The sequence below is a fragment of the Sceloporus occidentalis genome, unplaced genomic scaffold (assembly GCF_023333645.1).
Source record: "Sceloporus occidentalis isolate IW3139 unplaced genomic scaffold, rSceOcc1.0.p SCAF_12, whole genome shotgun sequence".
Taxonomy (NCBI): Eukaryota; Metazoa; Chordata; class Lepidosauria; order Squamata; family Phrynosomatidae; genus Sceloporus; species Sceloporus occidentalis.
Window position 1 is genome coordinate 16,600,184 of NW_028316992.1, and position 20,593 is coordinate 16,620,776.

The 20,593-nt window shown below is 40.8% G+C and overlaps 1 protein-coding gene across 1 annotated transcript in view; it reads left to right on the top strand.

The window, feature by feature from the left end:
• LOC149305337 (carbamoyl-phosphate synthase [ammonia], mitochondrial-like) overlaps positions 1-20,593 on the top strand; it is a 184,732-nt gene that overhangs the window by 53,289 nt on the left and 110,850 nt on the right. The window contains exons 7-12 of the mRNA XM_089477636.1: positions 386-475; positions 2,027-2,155; positions 2,951-3,057; positions 4,831-4,972; positions 8,254-8,331; positions 16,924-17,022. Coding sequence (XP_089333762.1) covers positions 386-475; positions 2,027-2,155; positions 2,951-3,057; positions 4,831-4,972; positions 8,254-8,331; positions 16,924-17,022 — 645 coding nt within the window. The remainder of the gene's footprint in view (positions 1-385; positions 476-2,026; positions 2,156-2,950; positions 3,058-4,830; positions 4,973-8,253; positions 8,332-16,923; positions 17,023-20,593) is intronic.

Here is a 20,593-nt window from a genome sequence, read left to right on the forward strand (position 1 = left end):
AAGGATTTATTCCCTTCTCCCTCCACTCACTCCAGCAATTTTCTGTAGGGCCACTGGGGTGCAGGTGAGGTTCAGACTTCCCTTTCCACCACAATCTGGCAACGGTGGACAAGACTGCTGTTATGGGGAGGCTGCTTTGACAATAACCTTACCCTGTTATCATGTTCACTGTTTCTCTGCTGCTCTCTATGCCCCACTGAAGTCCCAACCACTCACAAAAAGTTCCAGGATGTTCCTAAACTAAATTAATTTAGGAGTGATGCAGATGCTTTCCTTTGGGTGTTTTAACCTGCCTCACTCTGATTCAAGCCTCACTGTGCATGTAATAAAGTAATAAATGACACACCACCATGATTTCCCCCCTTTTGTCTTAACATCTCAACAGGAAGTCAAAGTATATGGCAAAGGCAATCCATTGAAAATTGTAGCTGTGGACTGTGGATTAAAGCAGAATGCTATTCGTTTGCTAGTAAAGGTAATTTTTTTTTTTTTAAAAAAATGGCTTTTTCCTTATATTTAATAAATTGGCTTGGAACATGTCCAACTAAGTTGAAATACTTGCTTTCTTATTTCTCAGAGAATATTCCCTTACATTGTGGCAGTCTGTAGCACTGCAGAACCTGGAAAAGAGACACTTATGGAATACAATTCCAGAATCACTTAGCTAGCATGACCAGTTCCTAAACTCCTTGCTAGATAATCTTACAGCAATCTATTTCATTCTGACCTAATTTAACAGGGTTGTGAAAATAAAGTGGGACGGGGAGAGCCATAAGATGGTAGAAAGTGGGGGCACAGATGTAATTAATTAATTAATGGAATAAATTAATGAAGGAGTCAATGGTTCTGTCAATGGCCAAATGGAACCTTCATCTTCAGGGGCATTCACTCCTGGTTGTTGGTACAAACAGGTCTCTTAAGTTTAAGTTAAGTGCTTGAGTCTAGGCAGTAAGCATCAAGGAGAGTCCATGGATTTGAATGTGGTTCTCCCATATTCTGATATTATTATTTATTGTATTATTATTATTATTATTATTATTATTATTGCTATGATGGACTATATTATTAGTACTCCTATTCACACACTGCCTTTTCTCCAGTACAACAAATCAAAGCAGCATGCAAATGTTAAAACAGATACAGCTAAAAAAATTACCCAACCAAAATTTAAAAATAAAATTAAACTATCATTGTAATAAAAGCAATTAATAGCATGACCATTAAAAAAGGAAAATATCAAATATAGTCAATACAAAACATTATGAAAGGCCCGTTCTCCCTTTCTCAAAGGCCTGCCAAAATAGAAAGGTCTTCATTTGTCTATAGAAGAATAGCAAGAATGGCACCAGTCTAGCTTCTATACGAAGGGAGTTTCATAGTCTGGGAACAGCTATCGAGAAGGCCCTCTTTCCTTGTTTTCCCACCAGATGTACTGGACCCGTGAAAGTGGTGGGACAGAAAGAGAAGCCTCCCTGGAAGATCTCAAAATACAGACAGTGGGGCTCTACAGACCACTCCTAAAGGGTGCCCCTTTTCACACTGTATCGGGTCGCAGCAACTTCACACTGCAACCCTAATCCGGCCTTTCAAGGGCATGAAAAGGAGTGCAAAAAACAGCTCCTTTTTGCACTCTCGAAAGGGCACCATAGCTGCATTGCATATGGAGGAGTGCCATGACACTGTGCATTGTGTGTAGTGGCATGCGGCATCAGGGCACTCTGGGAGGCGGACTCGGGCATGCATTGCCTTGATTCCGCACCTATGTCAGCCTTAATGGCCAGTGTGTACAGGGCCAGAGTCATATGGATGATACAGTCCATCAGTTAACCTAAACTCCAACTCTGTTAGTCCTCCTCTCTTCCTTCCTATTATATTGTCACAACAACCCTATAAGTTAGGTCAAGATAAGACAGCATGGCATAAGGTAACTCAATGAAAACCTGATAGGTTGCACTGAATAGTTTCATGGAGTTACATTTTGTTACCTAATCCCCTTTTCATTCCTCACTTTTTGCTTTCTTGCCAGAGAGGTGCTGAAGTGCATCTGGTTCCTTGGAATCATGATTTCACTGGAATGGACTACGATGGACTTTTTATTTCTGGTGGTCCGGGTGATCCAACCCAAGCTCAAGAACTAATTGAGAATGTCAAGAAGGTAGAATACATGCTTCGGCCATATCAGTCTCTTGCTGCCCTACACCTCCCACATGTGGAGGGTGTGGTTATCCTACACCTCTCTCGTGGCATTGTAGTCATTCATAATTTGGGGATATGTCATTCCTTGGTCATAATCCAATGGTGCACATCTACTGTCAAAAGGAGGTCCATCAATGGAACCAGGAAGCAGAGTTTCTGTTGCCCACACAGTCCTTGAGCATTCTGAATAACTGCTCCAGAAGGCTAGAGTTTAGAATAGCATGGGAATGGACAATAGGAAGAAGGAGAAAATCCTGTTGCAGGAAGGGCAGTTAACCTCCTCCTGGATCTGCTGAGAAACATCTTTTACCAGCTGTTATGCAGCATTGAATTCTGGCCCCCTTAAATTGCAGCTCTCACAATCTGAAATTTGGGGCAGGGGGAAGACTCAGACTTCTTTAAATTAGGATTGCTTGCCATGTTGATTATAGAAACTCTTGTGCCTTTATCATGAGAGTGCATCTAAATCCATTAGGTGCAGATTTTCCTATTGCTCTTTATGAGAAAAAGTTGCACAGCTAGGATATCTCCCTATACTGTCTTAAAAAGTAGAAGAAGAGAAAGTTCTAATCTGGTTTAAAAAGGAAGTTAGTAACTTTCCTTTCATGTATTAAATTTTTTAAATACAATTTTAAAATCAATCTAGAATATTGAATGTAACCAGAAAGAAAGCAATCTTATTTGTACAGGTAAAGACTAATTTGTATAGAACCAAATTCATAGTTACTGTTGATCAGAAACCTTTGACTTCCAGGTCCTAGAGAATAACCGCCAGGAACCTTTGTTTGGAACCAGTTTGGGGAGTCTAATCACTGGACTGGCAGCTGGGGCCTCATCCTACAAAATGCCAATGGCCAACAGGTAGGATGACCTTTCTGCTTTGTCACTGATGGCCTTTTGTTTGCATTTGTTAAATGGCCAATAGAGTTACCCCTGCATAGCTTCTGCTTTATGTACATCTCACTTGTGGATGTTAGGTGCAACAATGAAGATGAATGATTGTTTCTCACCCTTTGATGTCACACCAGTCTTTTGGAACAGAAAAATGCTAGTTTCCATATTTAGCGGGGGGGGGGGGGGAAGGTATGGCCATTGTCACAATTTTTACTAGCATTATGAAATTGCTGTACAGCAGGTATAAGTAATTTGTGGCCCTCCAGACGTTGTTGGCTGCAAGAAACATTATTGTTCACTGTAGGCTGGCTAGATCTGGTAGGAGCTGCAGTCCAAAACACTATCATTGCTATGAGAACTGTAGAAAAAGAATTAATTGAGAAAGTGCACATGTTGATAGAAAAAAATGGACAGTGCTAGGACAGAACAGCTAACAAAGAGGAAAGGGTGTCCTACATGCCCTGAAGTACCATGTTCTTTCATATAAGTCTTTGGCAGCAGGAAGGGTCCTTTCCTCACTCACATGAACTTTGGAAGCATGTTTGATGAGGAAATGAGAGATAGCCTTCTTGGTGACTTGTCCTAGACCAGTGATGGGCAAACCTTTTTGAGACAGAGTGCCCAAACACAGTGGCATTCCCACATCAGATGTCACTGGGTGCAAGGGCGGGATTTCCAGGGGGTTGGTCCACAGCTGAAGCCAGATATATTTTTATGCATAATGCTGCTGTTGTCATGCTGAACAGTAAGCAAGAGCAAGGGCAGAAGTTACAAGCAGGAAGCTACTAACTAAAGTTGCTGACAACTTTGCTAAATGATACTAATCTTTGAACTGAACACTGGAGAAAATTGTTAGCCATGAGAACTATGCAGTGATATTGGTCTATAAAAAGGATAGGTTATTGTTACTCTCCAGATGTATTTGGTTACAACACCCATCAGCCTTGGCCAGCAGAGGTAATAGTCAAGGATGTTGGGAAATGAAGACCATCATTGATGCACAAAATTAAACAGTGACTCCATATTGTCATCTATATTGTCCAGTAATGTTTACGCTCATGTCCAAGATCTAACTCTAGTCTTTTATTCAGAAATAAGCCCTTGCAGCATTTATGAGTAGTTTCCTACTTACAGATTCTGCCCTTATTTTTGCTTCCTTTCTGTGAGGCATTATTAATAGCCCCTTTGCTGCAGAAATATGATTCTTAAAATGGTCCTGATGTAGAAGTAATCATGACTAAAGTAACACTGTTTTTGTGGGTCCCAAATTGTTTATTTTCTTTGAATAATAATAATATGTTTATTTGTATTTTCTTGCTTCTCCCAATGGATTGAAGCGGGATTACAACTAAAAATTTCCATACAGTGGCAATCATGTCATTGTATTATGTGCAAACTTAGTGTCTGTTGACAAGTGTGGAACACATCCTATCATAGGCAATAACTATGTAGCAGAAATACTCTGAACCTCACCATCACCAAACATAAATCATGATGACATGGAATACTGCTGCCTCTCAACTAGAATGTTCTTGTTTGATTTGAAGAGGTAACTTTACTTTAGCCTTAACCTTTTCTTTATCTACCCACAGTATGATACTGAACCGTTCAGTGTGTTCCTTTTTCTTGCCCCGCTATATTATTCATTGTTGTCTTCTTCCCTTGCCCTTCACAATCCCCCATTTGCTCTCCAAAACATTCCTTCTCTCCATCTCTTTCTATTCACCTGTCTCTTTTCAGAGGACAGAACCAACCAGTTGTGAACATGATAAATGGACAGGCTTTCATTACTGCTCAGAATCATGGCTATGCAATTGACAGCAGCTCCCTCCCTCCTGGCTGGAAGCCTCTATTTGTGAATGCGAATGATCAGACAAATGAGGTAAAACTCCCTCTCTCTGGGTACCTGTGAAGAATTTGATGAGACAGGGAAGATGAACTATACCCTGCTCAGGTGCTTGCAAATAATGTGCTTGCATCTGCTTTGCCTACAATCTAGAATGTCAACCTCAGGGATTCTTATGTGTGTTCCTGCCCCCACTCCCTGAACTAATTCCCTCTGAATAATTTTTGGATGATTTACTGAATTTATTCCATACAAGGATATCAGAGAAATACCTTTCTTACAACCAACAGAAAATCACGAAGTAGTATGGATACTTTTGAGTTCATCCTTTTCTTTGAGCTATATGTTCAGGAGAGAGCGAGAGAGAGATTGAGAGAGAGAATGATGCAGAGGAGAAAGAGAGAAAGATGTTTCTAGACATGATGGGAACCACTGTCTGTGAGGTTAATAATTAAGTTAGATTGTGCCTGATGGAAAGAGACACTACTACAGCAAGGCATGCCGGCACAAAGAAGAAAGGACTGTTCTCCCTTTGAAAATATGAAAGGTAGCAGTTATTCAGATCAGCTTCTACCAGGGGTCCTTTGTAAGTTGGCGAATTGAAGTGGATTTTTTAAAAAAATAATGTTGGTGCCTGTTTTAGCAAAGAAGACTAATTCTAGATAGTGGACTGGGTGGATATATGACTCCACAGTAATAGCACTCAGATTAGATGGTAGGTTTAGTGCCCTTCCCCTTGGCAGTCCCACTGTCACAACAGATTTGAATAGAAGGAGGATTTATTTATTCTCAGCTCTTTTCCCAAAAATGGGAGTAGATGCCTCTTACAAAATAAAATAAGTAGCATATTGTGTAAAATAGTTAACATACTGTGATGTTCCTCTAACTGTAAACTTGCCCCAGATTATAATTATTACTTCTGTTAACTTTTACTTATGTATTCTGCTGTGCTGCACTGTCCTGTGTTAGGCCCCTGTGCTTCAAGGATTTATGTATACCATATACATGTGTGTATACGCTGACCTTATGTATAAGTTGAGGGCAGGTTTGGGGCCCAAAATTATGGATTTTGATATAATCCTTGGATATGTTGAGGGTAAAATTTCAGGGCAAGTAAGAAAGGATGTAAAGGACAAAGCAAAGGAATATGATGCCAAAGAACTTGCAAAATTCTTTGTGTTCACTATAAAGACTGAAAGGATGAGCATGGAACTGAGCTAAATGTGGCTGTGCAATGTGTGAGGTGACCAGGACTAAGAAAATGTGCACATGTCTACTGTCTTGATGCTTCTTTGAATGGAAACATCAGAGCTGCTGCTTCTTCCATTTTTCCACTCAGGCATTCAGAAAGGCCAGAGGTGGTGCTGTGGCAGAGAGGTGGGGAGGTTGGGGCTTTTTTTTAGGGTCTCCTGGAACAGACTAAACTTTTGCCTTTCAGCACTCTACTCAAAGAAGGATATGGTTGTGTCTTCTTTTTTTAAAAAAAGAGTTAAAGTACAGTCCTTATACAGTCAGCCCTTGGTATCCATGTGGCGTCAGTTCTGACCCCCCCCCCCCGATACCAAAATCCACGGCTGCTCAATTCCCATTGATCCCGCACAGCCACGTCACCATTGAGGACACTGGGGATAATGCGGGCTTGCCATTGCAGATACTCAAATCCATGGATAGTAAGTCCAGGGATACTGAGGTCCCACTGTATTGACTTGTGGATAAGCTGACCAAGTTTTTGGAGGGTCGATTTTTTGACTAAAATTTCTAGAGTTATACATGACTATATACAGTAAGTTACAAGTACAGCAGTGACAGTTTTCTTCATGGTATATATCCCCTTGTAGAAACCAATAAAAGCTTTTTCTAGGTACATGGGTGCATAGTCTCTCTCTCTCTCTGTCTCTCTCTCTCACACACACACACACACATATTATTTTTCACTCACCCCACTATTAGACATGTAGATTTCTGCATAATTTATAAACAATTGCACCATGCACGTATCTTCAGACTGATCAGGATGAAGCATTTAGGAATATGGATTTGTTATACAAGGAGCATCATTGGCTTGAATACACATCACTGGGAAGCCACAGTGCTCAGAATCTTTTAATGCAGCCTTCATAAGTGAGGAAACCAATGGTGCTGAATTCTCCCTTCTTTTCTGACTTCTTCCCTTTGCAGTCATTTCCCTTCCATTAGTGATATAATTGCTTGCTAATTTTGTTCTTGAAGGAAGCAATGAGTAATTTTAGCAATTTTTTACCACTGTGAGAAAATCTTTGATTTTGCATTTATTCTGTAAAAAAAAACCCACGTGTAGGTAAAAGCTGTGCTTGAATTTTGTACAGAATAAGCCCCAAACGGTGAAGATTCTTAATCCAGGATATTTTACAAATATTTTTGAATATTCTTCCCATCCCTTACCCCTCACCCCCAGTCTGATGCATGAGGAGAATTATTACCACGAATACTTTTTCTCCAAGAAAAACATGTACACCCAGCCCATCAAACAACTGTTTGATGAGTTGGGGAAACATGATGTAGAGAATCAGTATCAGTGGAAGCCCAATGTCCAAACAGGGAGGGGCATCAAACACATATGGACCAAATGATACCTCTGAGAACAGCATTCTATCCCAATTAATATGTGTATGAGTAGGAGGAAAGGTTGGTATGTGAAGGATGTATGTGTAGGAGTGGGGAATATATATATGTGTGTGTGTGTGTGTGTGTGTGTCTGTCTGAGAGAGAGAGAGAGAGAGAGGTGGTACTATCAGGCCTAGTCCCTTGTCTCAGCCACTGCCAGTTCAAGCTGTCCACTGATATGTGGTCCCCATATACTGCTTACCAAATTTGCCACAGGCAGTTCCTGTCTCTCTGTTAAATCTGAACAATAGCATGACTGTTGTTATGAAGTGAATTCAGCTAAATCCCTTTCCAGAAGACATGTGGACGTCAGTGAACTCCACAGACGCTGTGGCCTCCAGAAAATGAGCTGCCGAGCAGTTTAGTGGGCAAAACCAGAGCCTGGAAAAGTAACTTTTTCGAATGACAGCTCCCAGAATTTGTTAGCCAGCATGACTGGTGGCTTTACTGGCTAGCAGATTCTAGGAATTATTTTCAACAAAGTTAACTTTTCCAAGCACTGAATAAAACACTGTTTGAAAAATCACCTCGAATGTGCATGTTTCATGTCTATCTCTTATCATAACAGCCCTTTTAACCTAGCTTGCTATTAAGGTTTGTCTAAGTAGCACTTTAATAATCTTCTTGTTTCCAGAAACTCCTGAGTAACAACCTCTTTCTAAAAACCTCTGCAGGGAATTATGCATGAGATCAAGCCGGTGTTCACAGCACAGTTCTACCCAGATGGCAATCCAGGGCCAACAGACACAGAGGTACTGTGATTTTGATAAAATACATGGAGATTTAGGACATGTTGAAGGAATTCATGAGGTGTATATAACAACTAAATACAAATGTTAACAGGTTCAAAATGGTGGAAAGCAGCACAGTATTAAAAAAAAAGACAGAAAAAGTAACAGCTACATCTTGTACAGTGACAAACCTACTAGCAGATTTTTCTTTGCCCCAAGTTCTTTGTAGTCAGCCACCACTGGTGCGTTGAATGACAAATGTTTGGGATTAATTGAACCATTGAAAAATGTTTGGAATAGTTATCTTGTAGGCTACAGCCAATGTAGAAAGTGACTATGATGGCTACTCAATTCTGGTAGTCCATAAAAACATTAATTTCCCAAGTTCTGGATATTAAGCATGCGTTAACAGTTCGATCTGGTATAGCCAATCTATAGAGAAAGTAAAAAAAGGATCATAAGTAGGGATCGAAATTCATCAGTTTCCTGACTGAGGTTGAATTTGGAATTCCTGGCCCCTCAAGTAAAAAATGTGCGAAGGAAAATGGCACATTAAAAGCTGCTGCAAATTGGGGGAATTTTTTGGTTCTCAGCACAATATAAATTCTAGTTTTTGAAAACTGCACAAAAGTTTGCAAAACTGTGCAACTTTGTAATCAGAACATACACAAAATATACATGCAGCTGCCCAAAAATAGTCCTTTCCATAATGAAAGCTGCACCGTTCTCAGAACAAGCTACTGTAGTTTTCTAAGAAAACTGCACAACGTTCCTGGAAAAGTAGCTCAGATTCTTGTTGTAAGAAAAAATTCTTGAGTGTCTCGAAGCTACGTGACACAAAACTGTTTCACTGTTCTCAACATCTGTGAAAAAAATTGAGATTTACCATTTCTAGTGACAATGAATAAGACCAATGGTCCTTCTATACCCTTGTTCTAACAGTGGTCAGCCAAATGTTTCCGTAAAAACCCCATTGACAACTCAAAAGGCAACATACCATACCAGGTTGTTCTCTTAGGCCAGCCTCTCATAAACTCAAGTGCCCTATATATTGAATTACAAATTACATTATTGTTGCCAATTGGTCATACTGGCTAGCAATTACAGTGGCTCCCCATTATATTCAGTGGGATAGTAAAATGGTGACCCTCATCTAAAATGGCAAAATAAAGGTTTGCTTTTTGGATTTCTTCTTCTTCTTTTTTTAAAATATGTGCAAGCTGTGGATGCTTGAATCCATGGATGCAGAATCTGTGGCTGGAGTGAGCTTGGGAGAAAAGCGGGATAAGAATGAATGAATGAATGAATGAATGAATAAATAAATAAATAAATAAATAAATAAATAAATAAATATAATTCCAGAATCCCTAGCCAACATGGCCATTAGCAGGGTTGGTTGGGAAATTACAGGGATTATCCCCACAAAGGGCAACTTTCCAAGCTCTAGTTTTTGCTGTGCTCAGAGTTCTGTGAGACATTTTGTATTAAGCTCATCAGCTTAATGGAGAAGATGACAAAATGTTAACAGAAGACAGAGAAAAGGCAGAATTACTCAACACTTTCTTTGCCTCAGTCTTCTCAGAAAAGGCAAAGGGTGCTCAACCTGAGGATAATGGAGTAGAGGACAGAATAGGGGAATTTCAGCACAAAATAAGTAAAGAGATAGTACAGGAATACCTGTTTAACCTAAATGAATTTAAGTCTCCAGGACCAGATGAGCTACATCCAAGGGTATTAAAAGAACTGGCAAATGTAATATCGGAGCCATTGGCAATCATATTTGAAAACTCCTGGAGAACAGGAGAAGTCCAAGCAGACTGGAGGAGGGCAAACGTTGTCCCCATCTTCAAAAAGGGGAAGAAAGAGGATCCCAACAATTATCGTCCAGTTAGTCTGACATCAATACCAGGAAAGATTCTAGAGCAGATCATTAAACAGAGAATCTGTGAGCATCTAGAAGGCAATGCCATAATCGCAAAAAGTCAACATGGGTTTCAGAGAAACAAGTCATGCCAGACAAATCTAATCTCTTTCTTTGATAAAATTACCAGCTTGGTAGAAGAAGGGAATGCTGTGGATATAGTATATCTTGATTTCAGCAAGGCCTTTGACAAAGTTCCCCATGACATTCTTGCAAACAAGCTTGTAAAATGTGGGCTAGACAAGGCAACTGTTAAGTGGATTTGTAACTGGTTGACCGGACGAACCCAAAGGGTGCTCAATAATGGCACCTTTTCATCCTGGAGAGAAGTGACCAGTGGGGTCCCACAGGGCTCTGTCCTGGGCCCAGTACTGTTCAACAGCTTTATCAATGATTTGGAGGAAAAAATTGGGGGAATACTTATTAAATTTGCAGATGACACCAAATTAGGAGGAATAGCTAATACTCCAGAGGACAGGATCAAAATTCAAAATGACCTGAATAGACTAGAAAGCTGGGCCACAGCTAACAAAATGAACTTCAACAGGGAGAAATGTAAGGTACTGCACTTAGGGCGAAAAAATGAAATGCACAGATATAGGATGGGGGACACCTGGCTTAAGGAGACAACATGTGAAAGGGATCTAGGAGTCCAAGTAGACCACAAGTTGAACATGAGTCTACAGTGCGATGTGGCAGCTAACAAGGCCAATGCGATTTTAGGCTGCATCAATAGAAGTATGGTGTCTAGATCAAGGGAAGTAATAGTGCCACTATATTCTGCTTTGGTCAGGCCCCACCTGGAATAATGTGTCCAGTTCTGGGCGCCACAATTAAAAAAGGACATTGAGAAACTGGAGCGTGTCCAAAGGAGGGCGACTAAAATGGTGAAAGGTCTGGAAACCATGCCCTATGAGGAACGACTCAGGGAGCTGGGTATGTTTAGCCTGGAGAAAAGAAGGTTAAGAGGTGATATGATAGCCCTGTATAAATATTTGAAGGGATGTCATATTGAGGAGGGAGCAAGCTTGTTTTCTGCTGCTCCAGAGACTAGGACCCGGAGCAATGGATGCAAGCTGCAGGAAAAGAGATTCCACCTCAACATTAGGAGGAATTTCCTGACAGTATGGGCTGTTCGACAGTGGAACACACTTCCTAGGAGTGTAGTGGAGTCTCCTTCCTTGGAGGTCTTCAAACGGAGGCTGGATGGCCCATCTGTCGGGGATGCTTTGATCTGGATTTCCTGCATGGCAGGGGGTTGGACTGGATGGCCCTTGCGGTCTCTTCCAACTCTATGATTCTATGAGTAGAATTTTCAAAGGCACCAGATCCCATCAGATCTTGGAAGCTAAGCAGGATCAGACTTGGTTAGTATTTGGATGTGACTTTGCCAATGAATGTTGTTGGAGATTCAAGTTTCTTAAGGCTTCAGTCTTTGTTAAGGAAAAGAAAATATCAAAATATCAAAAATATCAAAGCCAAGCCTGTTAGAGTCTTAAATCAGCAGGGTAGCTGAAATGTGTCCTTGCCTAACAATGCTTCTCTAAGAACTGAGACTGACTCAAAGACAACACAGGAAGCTTGCAGTTTAAAAACAAAAGTTTACTAATGGCTTGAATCTACATATGCATAGAGGCTACACCCTAACCTAGCTAATGAATAGTTCAAGTAAAAGAAGAAATCTTTATCTCACCACCTTTCCAAAGAAAGTTCAGAGAGTAGGGAGATTAGGGAGATGGGGGACCTGATAGTAGCAGGAGAATCTCTTTGTGTAAGAAACTTCCTAAAAGGAAGTGACCTGAATTGATTTGTTTGTGAGGAAGGAACTTGCAAAACCACCTCCGCTCCGACTATTTCTTCCCTAAGTAAACCCTAGGAAATTCTTGGGGTTGCCATAAGTTAAGTTGACAGGTGACTTATGGTATACACACACACACACACACACACACACACACACACACACACACGGGCCCAAAACCTGATCTGCATAATTTATGGAAATGAAAATGCTATGTATTACTGAAAGGCTATTTTTTCTTCCTTTAATAGAAGATCTATTATCTTCTGAATACATTTTGAATACTGTTATATTACTGAAGTTGTAGAGCTATGTAAATGAATTCCCATGCACATTTTCTTGTTCTCATATTTGAAAATGAAGCTTAATCCCCTGTCTGTGACTTCTCAAGGCAATCCCAACAGCAATGTGTGGAGCAGGTCGGGGACTGCGACTAAAAACAGCATCTGAATTTGTAACAAGAAAAAAAGAGGGCACACCTAACCTTAGACAAAATATCTAATATTCACCAGAAGTAAATAGAAATTATAGTTTACAAAAAAAAAAAAAAAAAAAAAACAAAACAAAAAAAAAAAAAAAACAAAAGAAAACATGGCAATTAATTTTTATTTATTTTCTTGGTTAAAACTAAGCATAGAATAAAATTTACTAGTAGCAAGAAGTTTATATGGCAAACTGAATAATCAGGTTCTTCCAAAGAACTGAAAAAGCACCCTGCAGGTTTCCTTTTAGTCATTTCCAGAGATCCATTCCTTTAAAGACAGAAGCTGGAAGCCAAATATTTATGTACACATTGTACAGACAGCACTAACCCTTAGGGCTGAATTTAGGTTTGGGAATCCCTGCCACTGCTAGAGAGGTCAAGAGTGTGAAACTTAGGGGGAGTGGATCATGATGTGGGTGTTTAACCCTTCTTCTCCTCTGCTGTTCCCCTTGCAACCACCTCCTTCTGTTGCTTTCCCCTAAGGAGTTGCAAAGACATATGTGAAAATAAGATTACTTCTAAGGGGCATCATCTCCCTTAATCCTTCAACCGACAGGGCTATGAAGACTGGGGGGTTCTTGAGAGTTATAGTAAAAAAAAGTAAGGGCCTGGACAGACCAGCACTTTGTGCTGGCCTGGGCCCAAATTAGGGTTGCATGGGGGCTGAGTGTTTACATGCTCAGAAACCCTACCACGTGCCCCGGGCTCCATTTTGGCACATGCCTGTCCAGATGGGGCACACCATGATGACGTCTGTCAAGCGCAGCATCCAAATGGTGCTGCACATGAGGGGCATCATAAGGGTGTACTGCAACCCTTATGGTGGCTCTTCTAGGGCGCAAATAGGAGCTGTGTTTTGTGGCTTCTGTTTGCACCGGGTTGGGGGTGTGCCATGCGGCTGCTACGTCCCCAGCCCAGTGCTTCCACGGGCAGCACAGAGCCACCCCTGAACGTGCTATTTGTACAGCCCCTAACTTTTCCAAATTGTGTCTATTAAACAGCAGGGAAGACTCGGATGAGATTCAGGATGGTGTAACAACTTTTCTTAACAATATGAGAGCTTGTTATTACTCCTGTTTAATAACCTAGAGAACCAAAGCTGGGTAATAACTGCTTGTCTGTTTGCTTAAAGTAATTGGCATTTTAAATGTTGGTCCCCAGTAAAGTTTGAACATTCTGCCCATGGAACACACTAAGGAGAAAAAAGTCAATTTTCAGTTGCAAGGATTTACACATGTTTTCTACATCAGCTTCTGTTATAAATCAGTAGGTCGTCCTCCTGTGGATCTGTTAAGATTCTTCTACAAAATGTCACAGATGTATTCCTTAAGCTTCTTAAAGTCTTGGTTGTTCCTTGTGTTTGGGGTACAATACAGAGAGTGCATCTATTAATTAGGTTAATTATTAATTAGATTTATGAGGCTCACAACCTAATTAAAAAGAGTTCTAGTGATACTAAATCAGCAAATTTCAGAGGGATAATCTTGTTAGGTTGTTGCACTAAAACCTCTCAAATCCAGTGCTTAAGATAGTAACAACAGAATTTATGCAAATCGACTCAATATGTTAATATCTTTGCAAAAGCCTGCATTTGAGTTTGCCTGATTAGGTGCTTTTTCAGTCAGCACTCTGTATCCAAGGAATTCTGCATCCAGGGATTCAACTATCCGTGACCTGAAATATATATTGTTTAAAAATCCAAAAAGTAAACCTTGATTTTTGACATTTGATATAAGGCACACCATTTTACTACACCACTGTATTTAACAGGACTTAAGTATCCATTGATTTTGCTATCTACAGGGGGTCCTGGAACCAAACCCCAGCAGATACCAAGGGCCCACAGTAAACAGTTGTTTGAGTCAAGGTTCTCTATCTAGAGCAGGGTCCACTAGATGCTGTTGGATTGCAGTTTCCATCATCAGCCAGACTAGTCAATAGTAAAGAGTAATGAGCGTTGCTCTCTGGGGTCACAAGTTGCACAACCCTGATGTAAGGAAATATGACTTAGTGCCATGATAAGAGCACAGGTAATAACAAGTGGAAACAATGTCTACTGAGTGGGTTTTTTTTTTTTGCTTTACTCACCCCGATCTCTTGATGTTTTGGAGCACCAGGTCTCCGTGACAGCACAGTGCTTCCCTAAGTGTCTTACTTACTCACTGAAGTGTCTAAAGAAGCCTCAACACAGGAGCTTCATGTGTCTTTCACTGGGGACATGGGGCTCTGCAAGGAGGGACTGCATGGTTCAAGAGTGCTTACATACCATGAGGACCAGAAATCTCTTTAAACACCACAGGTCAAGATTCTCTTTCTTCGGCCCCACTCCCATTCAGCTATTTGCCCTGGATGGAACTGGGCAGATTTGGATCCCCCCTCCCGAATCCCTCCGGAAGCAAGTGCCCACTATCATTTACCTTAATCGGGGTTATTTACCCCTGAATGCCATTGCAGCTCTTTGAGGAGAGTTCACATTTGCAGTACCAGTTTAAAAAGAAGGCTCAATCAAATTCACTTCCGCTTTCATCAAAGGTGACCTTTCCTACAGCAATTGGCCAACAGAATGGGTGCTTCCCCTTCCTTAAAAAAAAAAAAACTTAGCAGCAGAGTGCATATATTCTGTCAAATTGTTGGTCAATGACCGAATAAAAATTCTGTCAAATTTAAAAACCTCCAGGGGTGTGTGTTGTGTGTAGCAAAAGCATTCACTCTTGTATCAGTTTGCCAATCTGAAAAGGAAACATTTGTAGCATTCGCATTTTAAACAAATAATAATAATAATAATAATAATAATAAGCATCTTGCAAAGTGAGGCTGCCGTTCCAGGAAAGAGGAAATGAAAGGGAAATGTAGCACAAATATCACCCAAAAATCATTTGCATAGTTTGTCAAAAATAAAAAATAAAAAGAGAGCGAGAAAGCTGCCTGGTGTGAGAGGGAGGCTTGTTCCGTTCTCTGCTCTCCCTCTGACCATGTCTCCCCTGAACTTGACCCTTCTTCTGGCTCCTTCCTCCTCCTGCTCTGCCACCCCGATTGCCCTTGGCACCCTTCCTCTGGTTCCATCCTTCTCCTGCTCCGTCACCCCCATTGCCCTTGGCACCCTTCCTCCGGCTCCATCCTCCTCCTCCTCCTCCTCCTCCTCCATCACCCCTATTCTCTTGGCACCCTTTCTCCAAGGCTCCTTCCTTCTTCTCCTCCTCCTCCGTCACCCCGATGAAGGGGAGGCATGTTCCACCCTCTGCCCTCCCTCTGCCCTAATCCCTCCCTTGAACTTGACCCAATCATGATCGGAAACAAGTTCATATTGATGGAACCCATTTCCCCCCATTTCCCCGCTTTCAAAAAACCCACGCCAAGGAGCATTTGCCCCTGAATGGGTGTAAAAGCCTCATTTTCACTTGTGAAAGATTCGGGGCCAATATGAACTTCCCGTGGTTAATCTGGGTATTGATCTGGGGTAAAAGGTAGTCTGAATGGCCCCTAAATATCAGCAGTTCTACAGTAGAGTGTCCTCATTGCCAAGCAAAATGTGGCATTATTATTTTGCCAAGTTTTTCTTGTACTCAGGACCTTTATGCAAGGTGAGTGTTCTGAGCTGGGACTGGAACCAATGCCAGGCTGGTTAAAAGATCTAAGATTGTATGCACTGAAACAAAATAATCTTTATTGATTATTGTATATTGTGCATTTCAGTAGGCTAATAAAGGTATCACTGTTTAGTGGATTTTTGCTTGAATTTGCTAAATGGCTAACACAGCAACTCCTGCATTGGTGAGTTACAGATGCAACCGGTGTTTTACAGAGAGAGAAATTTTCCGAAGTTCTTCAGCGGTCTGGTAGTTCCCTCATCATGGCTCAATATTAGATAGAGTCTCCAAGGCTATAAGACCTGCCCCATTGGCCAGCAGTTTTTCTAGGCATGAATAGTGGCTAGATCCTGTAGACTGAGATCAAGGTATGATCTCAAGACCAAAGCAATAAGTACTGAGGTCCTAGAAAATCCCAGAAAATTCTCTCTTCCCCTGCCCCACTGCGCCTCAAAGCATGGCATGTGGGTGTAGGTTCTCACAGGAAAGCAAGTGATCTCCTGCTATTGTCTCCCAGAGGGCAAAGCTGGTGTAAACATGCCCAAACATACTAAGTGTAACATATTTCCCTTGGAGCTGTGTATCATCATTATCATTTCTTTGACAAGTTTTCCTGGTGACCAGGAGCCCCTATCACCACAGTGAGAAATACATAGTAATTTAATAAATACGTAAAGAAATACAACTGATAGCATTACAATTGCACTACAGAAGAGAAGACTTTGGTTCATTATGCTCAACATTTTCCCACCCCTGTTTTTATTTATAAAACGATTGTACTTTTCTTTTGGAAACTGATATGCATTTTGTTTACTTTCCTCAGTTCTTATTTGATTCATTTATTTCACTGATCAAGAAGGGAAAAGGTACAAGCATTGCTTCAGTATTGCCCAAGGCCACAGCTGCAACTTCGAGAGTGGAGGTCAGTTTATTAATGTGCTCTGTGTTTAGCCATCAGTCATACCATGACGGGTACAGTTATTGAAAGAGATGAGCAGACTTGCTTTCTGGAACATGGGGATTTGCACACAGCCAAACTTCCTTTTAAAATATGTTGTAATTTTACTAGTTATTAAAGCTACACACACTCTCATTTTGCTTTAAAATCATTTTTGGTAAATGGGGATTGAAGAGGCCTGTGAATGACAAAGCTGAATGACAGGATGTTTGTTTAGATTTACGGCCTGCTAGATCCTTTAGGATAAGGAAATGTCACAAGTACATTTTTTATTTTTTCAGAGCTTAAATTGGGCCAATATTCATAAGGATTTTCTTTCAGAAACTATTTTTGATTACAGACGTGAACTTTTCCACAGGGCTAGGCACATGTTGTTGGACTATAATTTACATCAACCCTTGCCAACATAGCCAGCACTGAAGGATTGTGGGAGTTAAAGTCCAACAACATCTGGACATCTGCAGGTTAGGAGATTAGTGCACTATATTTAATTTGACTTATCACCAATGGGATAAAGTTGACTTCAAATTGAAAAGTGGGTATTATCGCACTCAGCTGGGGCCGACGAGTGCAACCTGTCTGCAGCCTGGACCCCAGCCACACTTAACCAGAAGCTTTTCCAAAACAGCAAACTCCCATTTTTGAAAAGCCTCTGGCTAAGTGTGGCTAGGGTCCAGGCTGCAGCTGAGTTGCACTTGCTCAGCTCCAGCTGAGTGTGATAACACCCACTTTTCAAATTCAATTTGAATTTATCTCATTGGTGATAAATCGGGTTAAAAACAGTATGCTAATCTCCTTAGTCACCCTTCCTCTAGAATATACATAATCATATGACTAATCATAGTAAAATATAGGCCTCATACAGAGTACCATAGTGAAGCCCTACATATCTGTTGTCTGTTTCCATAGTCCCTGAGCCCTGAATATCACATTTTAGAATGATTTACCTCATTAATCATTATGGGGCAGATCATTCTGACTTCAATATGGGAGGTAACTGGGATACATGAGCAGAGGGAATAGGCTTACTGTACTCCCTACTGTGTCACTCTCTCACATGGAGAATGATAGTATGAAAAAGAAAGTCTCCACTTCCAAATAATTCAGGACCCTGAAACACCCAGGGTTTCTGATTGTGAGGAGAGGCTTCATGTTTAGAGTTGGCCTTTTCATTTATCAATGTTCCTACAAAGAAAGCACAGAATCACAGAATTATAGAGTTGGAAGAGACCACAAGGGCCATCCAGTCCAACCCCATTCTGCCATGTAGGAAATCCATATCAAAGCATCCCCGACAGATGGCCATCCAGCCTCTGCTTAAAGACCTCCAAGGAAGGAGACTCCACTACACTCTGAGGGAGTTTGTTCCACTGTCGGACAGCCCTTACTGTCAGGAAGTTCCTCCTAATGTTACAGAGACCTGTTACAGACTGCCAAAATAAAGCTGCTTCGGGACTCTTTGGAGGTATGCTGTTTAAATGATACATGCACCCTAAGTATCCGGAAGCTGCACCAAAGCTGCACTCCAGTGCTTAGGAATGGAGTGTGGCTTTGGCGCGACCTGCGGACTCTTAGGACCCATGCATCATTTAAATAGCATACCTCCAAAGAGACCCGAAGCAGCTTTATTTTGGCAGTCTGTAACAAGCCAGAGTTACAAAGCAGTTACAGAGTGGATGGAACTACATAAGTGGTTCTCACTTGTGACTCCCTTTACTTTTACATCTGGACATTGCTCCCCACACACACTTGATGTAGTATATGAATAATATTTTTGTTTGGTGTGCATATTTTCATTCATACATTTATGGATATTTGTATTTTAACATAGCTCTGTTCATCCCAGGTCAGGCAGAGACTCCAAGCATCCTCCTTGCCTTTCTTTTCCCCTCCAGGAAAAATTTTGCACTGCCCATGAGCAACTCTTTTATCCTCCCAGGGGTCCTGCCCCACAGTTTGAGACCCACTGGGCTAGATTACTCCCTCTGTTTACACATTGTTGCAATGTTGAATAGGATTGGAGTTGGAGCAGATTGCCCAAAACTACCAGGGAGTTCAGGACAGAAAAGAAATGTGAATGTGGGTGCAAGGATGCTGTTGGCATATTCTTAGGATTCTGTGCCCCGTATGTCCTTATTTACTAATAATTGTAAATAAAACTTGGCTGTTTCCATTTTTAGTTTTTCTCTCTCTCATGACCTTAATTTTGTATTATATTATCGCAGCATCTGGGCACTGAACAAAAGATATAACACAAGAGTTTTGATCAGCTGTGATTGAAGCATACACACTTGTTTCAAAGTTAATGTGGCAATCAACAAACTCATTGTCCACGCTCATGCACAGTCATTATTTCTAGTATTTTACAAGTGAAGCAGAAATGGATTTGCTTAACAATCTTATATCTTTACTCAACTGATAATCTGGAAAAATACTGACTACTGTCATCTCTTACAAAAGATAATTAACTTTGCTCAGATGCGTTCCTCTTTGGCAGGCATAGCTTTAGGTCTTTGGCACTATATCTAGGGCTTCCATGCCAAGCCCTATGACAACAGGGCATGAAATCCATGCAGTTCATCTTCCTAACTTTTCTGCACATGAGGCACAGTGATACTGGATTCCAAACTCTATGCTTACAGATTTAGCAGTAGAAACGGTGCTTGTTCCTAATTTCCTTTTCTCTTATGGCTCTTTAAGATTTTCCCCCCCAGGCCCATTTTTTGACCTAAATGATGAAGGACAGTCTGAAGGAATTTTTTATCATATTTGACCCTTTCATGATTCCTGCTTGAATCAGTGTAAAATGCAATCCCATTTTGATCAGAGCACTTATTTCCATTACTAATTCCTCAGCATCTATTTTGCATTAACAACAGCCAGGCATTCACATATAAGTAATGTGATAGTCTCAAAGGTGACTGAAGCCTCATATATGGAAATGCTTAAGATGTACTGTATTACTAAATTTTCTACAGAGCTTTCCTCTTTTTTGTGCCAAAGATATTCACAGGGTCTTTGCCAGGGAAGCTAAATTTAATACCAAGACAGTTTCAGAGCCTTTACTTCCTACACAAACCAATGTATGAAAAATAACTGATTTCGTCATATAGTGATATGTTTTGTTTGTCTCCTTTACTCTAAGTACTAAGAACAGATTTTTAGGAGGCATTGTGGAGGCGAGAATATTCCCCATCCCAATTCTACTGATGGAAGCAATTTTATAGCAGTTCTATATATGTACTGTATGATGAGATTCAAGACAAAGGAAAAGAAAAATCTAGTTGGTTATTACTGAGAGAGACACTATTGGAACATATGCATCCAAACCAAGCCAGGTTGAAAATAGTTGTTGTCTGCACATTTCTTTTTTTCTTAGGATATATCTCAAGAACAGCTAGTATGGTGCTCCCTCCTAAACAGAGTTACTGGTTAGTGCTCCACTCCTAGGTTTTGTCACTAGGCAGTGAGTAGTCCATTAGAGAAGAACTGCCTGCACAGTAATGTGTCTTATATTGTTTGGAGAGACATTGCA